Raw genomic sequence first — 10,629 nt, 5'->3', positions numbered from 1 at the left:
CTTCTTGCCCCCAAGAGACTAGGGCTGCAGCTCAGTTGACAGAACACTTGCCTAGCATTGGAGAAGCCCTGGAATCAGTCCTGCATAAACCAGCTCCAGCACTCATGAGGCAGAGGTAGACAAATCAGAAGTTCAGGTTCATCCTTGGCTACACAGTGAGTATGAGGTTAGCCTGAGATACACGTGACACTATCTCAAACAGCACAAGACAACAGTCTTTTGGGAGTAGAGGAGAGAACACCTTAAGAGCAAACATGAAGGAATTCTAACATTTAGAACAAAAAGCCTTAAAAACAAATGTCAAGAGTGGACTACAGGCTAGGAATATGCTTTCAGAGAAGGCAAGAGAAGAGGATGGGCTAGAGCTGTGGATCTGGCAGCGGTGCCCAGCCCAGATGCAGCTGAGTGTCTCAGGATCTGCTTTCTGCCCTCCTGGCACTCTGGAGGAGAAAGAAAACTCAAGCAGACTACACACTAAGTTAGAATGACTCCTAAATCAACTGCTGAATTGTCTTTTCTTCCCAGCTTTTCTAACCTGGATTTACTTGTCCTATGTTGATTTATATCATACAGAGTACAAAGCAGCAAATCTCTAAGACAGAACACCACATCTCAGAGCACAGAAGAAGCCTGATGACAAGATCAAGTACCGAGTATTGTAATTCAAAAGGAAACCATAATGGTTTAAGTGGGATAATACATTTCATTTCATGTCACGAAAGTGGCACGAAATCAATAAAGCATACAGCCACAACAGAATTATAAAGACAATATCAGATGCATGAAAAATTATTACTATGGCTTCAAATATTTATGCTACAGATTTTGTGAGTGGCACACCAGGGCAAGACTGGTCCAGAGATTTTACAGAGCTCTTTGGAGAAAACTCATGTCACAAACTCCTATATTTCGGATGAAGTTGCAGTCTTTTGAAAGCAAAAAATGGCCCCAATGTGACTTTTTAAACTACGTATAAAGAGACACCAAATGGGCAAACAAAACCAAACCAACTCTTTTAAATTTGGGAGTGCTATACTTTAATGTTGTGCTTAGTTAGAATTATAAACCAATTCAGACTTTTTTAAAAAAATAAATGTATACACATTCTAAACTCAGCCATAGGATGAAGAATTCAGCCTGCACCATTCTGATACAGTTCCCCACATCACATTTTTAAAAAAAAAATAATAATTGACTTTAATTGTTAAAGTCTCTCTGCTACAATCAGATAGTCTCAGTGTTGGCATATTGCTGGAACTCAGAATCTTTGTTCTGAACATCTTAAATGCACGACAATCCCTAGAAGGAATGAACTTTGACAAAAACCACCAAGTAGAACTCAACTGCTTACAAATAAAAAAATACCCAAAGTAAAAGAAAACAGAGACATATGTATGAAATGCCATGCCCAATCACTGAAGGCTGCTAGATGTCTGGTCCCAGATGCAATACTAAGGCATCCCTGACAGGGCACAGAGGCCCTCACCTGCAAATCTTAGTACTTGGGGGGCTGAGGCAGGAGGACTGAAGCTGATTTGGCTTCACAGTGAGTCAGAGGAGACCCTGTCTCTTGAAAAACAACAAAAATACTGAGCAATCTCATATGCAAATCTGTCCCAACAAAAGAGCCTATTTCCCCACCCAGAGCACATCATGTGCTCTCCTGTATGTAGCCTCTGAAACCTGTGCCTCTAGGGACATTTTGGATCATGCCAGAAGGATCTCCTGCTGCCTGTCACCATTTCCCACTGAAGAAATAGCACAAGTCAGGCGTTTTGCCAATGATCTGTGTCTGGAAGGAAGCTCTGTTGCCGCCCAGTGCAGGAATACGAATGTAGCAGTGGCCAAGTGAGCATCTGTTACTTTGCCTCCCGATGGTCTGGCAGTGAGGACGACCACAGCCCCGTAACCGCTTCTTCTTTCTACCCACAGCACATGACCACTCTGCTGAAGGCCATTTTCAGCTTGTCCATGTAGGCCGGTTACTCCTGTGATCAACTTTTGGTCAAACTGATATGATATACTTTAAAAACAGTAACAGTGTCTCCTTCTATCTCCTGCTGTGTGGACTGCACACTTTACAGTGAACTACTCTAGGCTCTTTGGATGAGGCTGAGACTCTGGGAGTATGGAGGATTCTTGGTCTGACGCATTTATGGGCATAGCTACCACCTCTGCTCAGGTTCTTCCATGAGAAGGAAGTTGCTAATGTCTTGTCTGTTATGGGGGTGGGCTCTGTTTTCCAGTTATATACATAAAAAACCCTGTATTTATATACAATAATTTTCTGTCTTATGGACAGAAGGTCCATAATTTTTGGTAGATTCTAGGAAGTTCAATGATCCCAGAACACCATGACCACTGCACACAGACAAGCACTAACTACCCAAAGGCAGAATTCAAGGCCAACATACTTAACATGCTTAATGGGAACTTAATACTGAAAAGCAGATGTGACAGAAGAAATTATTTTTAACATTCCTGGTTTTTTTTTTCTCGACATCCTAGCATAAAGCACCAAAAAAACTTAACAGTAGCAAAAAGTAGTGTCCTTGCAACAAAGCGTCTCAACATACAAAGCCTTTCATTTTTCACTGCTTCAACCTCAACTGAAACAATGCTAAACAATTATATATTTGATACACACACATATATACGTACATACATATATATGTACACACACACACACTCTAAATATCCTGGAGCCAATTAAAAAGAAAGGAAAACAGGTCTTCAGAGATTTCTCATAAAATTTGCCACTCCATCAGAAAACTGAACTTTGTACAGCTACTAGCAATGAATTCAAATCCTCAGTTACTAAAAACCCTAAAGCTGGTTTCAACACAAATGAAATCTAAGATCCGGAGCTTGAGAAGTGCTCCAAAGACTCCTGGGGTGGAGTGGAGGAGCGTCCAGGTGTGCGAGGCACAGGGATTTGTGAACTATGCCTTCCCCTAAAAGAGGCTGTCGCCCCACATTAAATAAAGACAAATGAAAGTCCCCAAAACTGGAGTCAGACAAATGTACTTATTGAGGAAGATATGTTCTCATGGGAGGGATCTGAGAACTTTATATAAACCAAAACATTCTTATTTTCATAAACTGTACTGTGAGGAGAAATTATGATTACATAAATAAAGGCCAAAATAATAAAAACATGTGAAATACTGGATCAGTCCTGGACACCAACTTCTACAATGAGTGCTGTCAGATACAGACTGCCTAGGAAGATAAGAAGACTGAGCAAAATCCCCTCTTGTAAGAAATTATTAAAGTATCCCAGGTCTACTTAAGGGGAAACTGAGTCATGACACGTGGTTTCCAAGCCTCCAAGGTGTGTGAACCATGCTTCTTGTCAGACATTTGTGTGTTTCTCTCAAGCACAGAGTGGGAACCATCCAGAAGCAGAGGTAGGCAGGCTTAGAATCTTTGCAAATCCCAGCAGCAGAACCCTCCCTCCTCCTGAGGAGGAGCCCAGGAGCTCCCTGAGTTCTACAGAAGTACTGTGACGTCTGTCCGAAAGGAACTGCAGCCAATGACTGAGCTTTCTATCAGTCCTTATGGCAGCAGCTTCTGTTCAACTAAGCCAGCTACCTCCTTCTGATGACACACGCTGGCAATGCTCTCCAGGAACTGAATCACATGGTAAGCACTCTACGAGTGTCTGTGACTGCTCTGTAAAACGCTCTGCTGAAGAACCTCTCTACTATTGGGACTAAACCACACTTGACCATGTGTCATAGCGCATTAGTCACCTGCAAATTAGTACAGCATAACAGGTGGCCAGAGTCTTCTCTCACTAAGCACTACCCTAGATTGCAGGGGTGGGGTTGAGCATGGAATACTCCTTTACCCTGTATGAATATGTCACTGTGACTGGTTTATAAAGAAGCTGACTGGCCAATAGCTGGGCAGGTGGAGGTTAAAGGGGACTTGCAGACAAAAAGAAAGCTCCAAGAAGAAGGGGAGGAGTCTCAGAATCGTTAGTGGAGAGAAGAGATGAACTTGCCCTACTGAGAAAAGGTACCAAGCCATGTGGCAGAGCTTAGATAAGAAATATGGATCAATTTAAAACTTAAAGAGTCAACTAGTAACAAGCCTGAGCTACTGGCCGAGCATTTATAATTAATAATAAATCTCAGTGTGGTTATTTGGGGACTGGCAGACAGGTCAGAAAGTTTGCCTACAGCTGAGGTTGCAAGCTGGTGGAGAGAAGAGGCCTAACTCCAGTCCATGTTCCTAGCCATCACACCGTGTTAATACTGGCAAGGCCCAGAAGACACAGAGGCCAGAGCAGCACATATGGTAAACAGTCCTGGAATAAGACAAGAAGGTGAAAACTGTTGGGGAACAGTCAAACCCCGTTTCAAAACACTGGACAGCTTCCTGGCCCACAGCACTTCCTCAAGCACCAACCTCAGACAACCAGCCCTGGCAGTTCATCACAGATACACAGTCAGGCTGCATGGGTCTTGGGAAGGTTTTGTAGTGGAAACCAAAATACCCTTTAGAGGTGAGCAGAGGAGGGAGTCAGGGCAGGTAAGGTATAGAGGAAGGAGGGGTCAGCAGAGAGAAGGTGCTGAGGAAGTGGAAAGCACAGGCAGGATCTGGTCTAACTTAGACATGGAGGAGGAACCCCAACCCCAGGCTCAGGCTGAGGCGTCAGTTCTTCTTCTATGGTGACCCCCACCCCTTGCCCACCAACTAACTTCTCCCTCTCATCCCTTCCCACATCATCTCCCTGGGGTTTCTCCCTCCGTTTTCTTCTATCTTCTTAGTTGATCCTGCATTTCTCTCCTATCTGCTCCAGCAGGTATAACCGAATGGCAAATACGTAATGACATCTATACTTGTCTAAAACCTGGTACAGCCAGGCGATGGTGGCGCATGCCTTTAATCCCAGCACTTGGGAGGCAGAGGCAGGCGGATCTCTGTGAGTTCGAGACCAGCCTGGTCTTACAGAGCTAGTGCCAGGACAGGCTCCAAAGCCACAGAGAAACCCTGTCTCAAAAAAACAAACAAACAAACAAACAAACAAACAAACAAATAAATAAAACCTGGTACAACTTGACTTTTTAATTTCTCTCCTGTAAACGAGTAATAAACATAAAGTTTAAGCAAATCATTTCTACCGTTTTACAGAGTCAAGGCTGATTAACCAAACACACCCATAAGAACAGGGTGGAGCCCCACATAGAGTGCTCAGGTGTGCTTGCCCAGCTCAGACACAAAGCAGACAGAGCACCGCAACAACTGCCAGCTAAAGAAAAGATCTAGAAAGGGAGCGGAATATAGAATGCACACAGTGTTTGTGTTGGTCAAAGCCTTTTCCTCGCCCAGGCACATAAAGTTCTCAAGAAGACATTTATAAGAAAATAAATGCAAGCCACCACAGGATTGCTTGGTAGTATTTTAGATATAAAATTTCACCTTTATCAATTAGCAGTTACACATCCCATTAAAGCATGCAACTATCAGGGGCACACAACATGCAGCATGCAATAAATGGGCAGCAGAGGGTAATAACCTGGAAGCATAGGATCTGAGAATGTGAGAGCAAGTTAAAGACAAGAGTTCCTCTCCATTGTCACTGAGGGTCGAGAAGCAATGCTGAAGCGTGGAACAGTGAGAGTGGGGGAAATATAGTTTGTCCAACACATAGACATATCTCCGCAAGTGGCGGCAGGTATAACTGAAAGACAAAGGCAAAAGGAGAGAAACAGAAGAAAGGCGTTTTCCTTTGAAAAACAAATCATCCTTTATATCCTCGAATCTTTCTGTGTCTTCACTTCGTGGTGTGGGGGTGGTGAGATGGGGGTACTGTTAAAAGAACATAAACAAGAGAACAAATAACTAGAGTAAAGATGGGCAAAGGTACAAACAGATGGCAAATGAGCACACATGGCATCACCAAAGTGCAAACAGTGAGACATCACTACAGACTTACTAGAATAAGCAATATCCAACTGGTGACACACATGCTGGTGAGGACAGAGAGCAACAGGAACTCTCACTCTGGTTGAAGAAAATCCAAAATGGTGCAGCCAATTCAGAAAACAACTGGGCAGTTTCTTACAAAACTATTTACCATATTCCTTGACATTTGCACAAAGACACTGAAACTTATGTAAATATAAAACAGTGCACATGCATGTTTATAATACCTTTATTCATATTTGCAAAATCTGGGCAGCTGGCAACTACAGAAACTGAGGTATACTATCTACATAGTGGAATATTTGGAGCTAGACAGAAATGGGCTCTTGAAAAAAACTCAGAGGAGAACCCAAGTACATATTACTGAGAAAAAGCTAATCCATAAGTGTATATCCTATGGTCTTAGATGGCCTTCTGGGAAGGGAATACTATAGGGAATACGAGAGGCTGTAGGGAAGGCGATGGGGAAAAGGGAGAGCAGTGGGAATGTTTAGGATAATGCAAGTATTTTACCTCTTATGATCATCAGAAATAATGTCCATCATACATTTGCCCAAATCTAAACAATCATTACCCTAATGTATATATACAGGCTCTGATGTGTGCCAGCACAGGTTCATGAGCTGCATCAAATGTTCTACTCTGGCACAGCATGCAGACAGCAGAGAAGATTGAAGAGGAAGGAGGTATATGGGAAACCTCTACACTTTTTGTTCAATTTTACTGTGAACCTAAAATTGCTCTTTTTTTAAAAAAAAAAAAAGCAGAGACAAAAGTCTCAGAATCTAATAGTGTACACATACACACACACATATACATGTATATGTGTGTGTGTATATATCTTATAGTGAACCACATGAAATCTGCCGTGGTAGAATAAGGTGACAGAAGACATTCTCTCTTCACAGTGATACAAATGCAGCTCTGAGAGGGGCAGCATTACAACATCAAAGACCAAGGGAATAAGAGAGTGGCAATCAGGAGCCTCAGAAGACTGAATCCAGTGTGGCCACAGGCAGATTTAGAACATTGGGTATTTGATCTCTATAATCCTTGGTTCTATAAACAACAGGGAACAAAAACCAAACCAAAATAACAATAAAAAATAAAAACTTCTGAAGTTCTACAATCTTTGATGCTGTATTACAAGAAAATAAAAAAATAAGAGGAATACTACAAACAGTTATTATTGTCAGAACACTTTCACTGGTGGCACATTATAGGCCACAAAACATAACAAGTTTTGAGGCTGGAGAGATGGCTCAATGGTTAAGAGCACTGACTGCTCTTCCAGAGGTCCTGGTTCAATTCCCAGCACCCACATGGTGGCACACAACTGTATTTCCAATTCCAAGGGATCTGATGCCTTCTTCTGACTTCTACAGAGCAGGTACACGCTGCACAGATACATATGCAGACAAAACAAGTTTGAAAGAAGAAAATGTGTAGTTGATATGACAATGCAAACAACAAAATAATGAACATATTAAGTAACGCACTAGATTAAGTCTTTAAAACCGTGTTAAGGAACTACACCTAGAAGCATATAAAGTCATCAAGAGGAGAGGCTATCTATAAAGTACGTTGAACACCAAATAAACTAATAAATTGGTAGATTTGAAAATTTCCAAATTCTCATAAATGAACAATCCACTTATCCATTAGCCAACCATAAACTAAACAGCTAAATACTGTGTACAAGTACTATGTATCAGTCTTCTTCATGTGTAACTGCACTGTATACCAGCCTTCTACATGTGTAACTGTATGTATAACTTCTATGTATGTAACTGTGCTATATACTGGCCTTCTACATGTATAATTGTGCTGTATGCTGGCCTTCTTCATGTGTAACTGTGCTGTATACCAGCCTTCTATGTATGTAACTGTGCCATATACCAGTCTTCTTCATGTGTAACTGTGCTGTATACCAGCGTCATGTGTAATACATGTGTACCAGCCTTCTATGTGTATCTGTACATATACCGGCCTTCTTCATGTATAACTGTGCTGGCTATGAAGAGAGGGACAACACAGATTCCTGCTGCTAGAATGTCAGAGGAAAAGATAATAATAAAACTATGAAAAACTGAGTCACAAGACACTAATATGTCCAAGAGAAGACAGTCTAGAAGTCACTAGAAATAGTCAGGGATATTATAAAGGACTCTGAGACTCAAGCATTAAAGAACAAAAACTCAGGAGAATATAGAAATTTGCTTTTGAAAAATATAATTTGCTATTGTTTAAAATAAATGGTAACAGCTGACATTATCACCAAGAATGGGACAAGCAAACATGTGTCTCCTGCAGTGATCTCAGTGTAGCCTGAATCTAACCCAGAGGTATCAGACAAGTTCAAATGACAGGCACTTGTCCATTTGTCTTAAAGGGTCATAAAGACGACGCCAAGGGGCTGTTTCTGATTGAAAACACTTAAGAGCCCGCTAACTCCAACACGTGACTCTGTTCTTGGATCCTATACTGTGGGGCAAGGAGAACTTTAAAAAAAATTAAGATTTATTTATTTATCTGTATGAGTGTTTTTGTCTGAATGTATGTATGCACACCCATGTGTGTGCCTGGGGCATCAGCATAGGGCATCAGATCCCTGGAACTGGAGTTACAGGTTGTTGTGAGCTACCATGTGGGCGCTGGAAATCAAGACCAGATCTCTTCAGCGCGAGCAACAAGTGCTCTAAAACCTGAGCCATCTTTCCAGCTCCTTTAATATATATATACATATATATATACACATATATATATATATATATATATACATACACACACATATATCTTTTTAATTTTTAGATTTTTAATTTTTGAGAAAGAAATCAGTGGACAAATAAAAAAATCAAATACTAGCACATACATGCAGGAATAGTATTAAATTAGAGTTAAAATTTTTTCTTTCTGTTTGCTTGTTTATTTATTTGTTTGTTTGTTTTTCAGGCAGAGTCTGTGCATAGTTCTGGCTGTCCTAAAACTCAATTATGTAGACCAGGCTGCCCCCAAACTCAAAGAAATTTGCCTGCCTCTGCCTCCCAAATACTGTGATTAAAGGTGCGTGCCACCACGTCTGGCAATGTTCAGTTTCTTATTTGAGATGTTGCTACTCCTTCATGGTAAAGATGTACCATGTTCATAGATGCCTTCCAGACACGGCAGGATGAAATGCAGCTGGCTCAAGACCTGCATGGGTTCAACCCAGAGAAACCTGGCACAGAGAAGGGGAAGTGGACACAAAGTCCCGCCCCTAACCAAAAAACTATTTGCACTTCAGACCTGCTGGGGAAGGGAAAGCCAGCCTTCTCCAACGGAGTGCCTCGGAGGATATAAACTGTATCCAGGGTAGGGCCCATGCCCAGGAGCAGTGGGTGAGTACAAAATGGACTCCATGTTTTTTGGGTGGGCTTTTTGTTCCATCAAACATTTCAAAATGAGAGACAGACACAATGATGAAAAAAGGTGGTTAAATTTTAGTACTTGTAGAATCTGGGTAAAATGGGAATGAAAATTATTTGTACAAATTACGCAAAGCTTTATAAGCCCAATTTCAAGATAAAGTCTTAGAAAATAAAATGAACATTAGACATCAAAATGAAAGTATTTTATTTTTTTTCCGAGTCTAAAATTTTTTTATTTTATTTTTTTAATTTATTTATTTATTAAAGATTTCCGTCTCTTCCCCGCCACCGCCTCCCATTTCCCTCCCCCTCCCCCAATCAATTCCCCCTCCCTCCTCAGCAAAATGAAAGTATTTTAATTAAAGAAAGAAAGCAGAACTATCTTCACAAACCGAGTGCCCGTGTGCTACAGATTTTGTGGTTGACATCTAGAACCACAGCATACCAGTCTGACCTCCACATTTAAGGGCTGGAAACCAGAAAAAGTACAGCGTGGGAAATAAGCAAATGTGGTCTGGAGTCAGCCCATAAAAAAACAGACACTGTTGCTTAATATTACACTTCCATAAAAAAGAAACTTCCTAGTGCCTTCTACGGAAATGTCCCAGATTATGCAATGTACAGTTCTGACATGTTGCTTGATATTACTCTTCCCAAATGTTCTGTCCTAGAACAACATTCAAGTTTATAAAGCTTGCCAAAAACCACATGCAGAGAAGTAAGGTTTAAAGAGAACTCTATGGTTATGTCTTCTAGCAATGTATTTTACTGTACTTTGACAATAAAATTGTAACATTTTCATAGCAACTTTTTACTAAGTCTTGCTTATTCACATGCTTGCAGAGCTTTCAAAGAAAGATGAGATTTTTAAGGCAGGCTGAACTTAGAATGCTCAGAGTATTCTGTCTCCTTTTCCTTTTAGTTCCCCTCTTCCTTTCCTTCCCCTCTTCTTCAACCTGTGTTATCTCTCTCCCTTCTCTCAAGAAAGTTTAACACATCCACTACACACGGATTATTTTGACAAAGACATTAAGAAAAAAGAAAGTTACATGCCAATATTCTTGATGAGCAGATGCAAACATCCCCAATAAAATACTAACAATGGAATTTTAACAGCATGCTAATGCGATAATCCATCAGGATAAAATCTCTGGGATGCAAGGATGGCTTGATTATATAAATCAATAAGCATTCTATATTACATCAAAGAATTCAAAGACAAAAGCACACAGTGGCCTTATTACATGTAAAAAAAGCATCAGAAAATATTCTTTTAAAACTTAAA

At 40.8% G+C, this 10,629-nt stretch overlaps 1 protein-coding gene across 1 annotated transcript in view; it reads right to left on the bottom strand.

Annotated features, from left to right (window-relative positions):
* The window catches only part of Dym (dymeclin), a 269,386-nt gene that overhangs the window by 132,025 nt on the left and 126,732 nt on the right, over window positions 1–10,629 (bottom strand). The window contains exon 13 of the mRNA XM_026783375.1: window positions 5,528–5,692. Within this exon, the coding sequence (XP_026639176.1) occupies window positions 5,528–5,692 (165 nt within the window). The remainder of the gene's footprint in view (window positions 1–5,527; window positions 5,693–10,629) is intronic.

This window comes from Microtus ochrogaster, chromosome 18 (assembly GCF_000317375.1).
Source record: "Microtus ochrogaster isolate Prairie Vole_2 chromosome 18, MicOch1.0, whole genome shotgun sequence".
NCBI classification, from domain to species: Eukaryota; Metazoa; Chordata; class Mammalia; order Rodentia; family Cricetidae; genus Microtus; species Microtus ochrogaster.
Note: the sequence above shows the minus strand (reverse complement) of the source record. Positions and strands in the feature narration are given on the sequence as shown.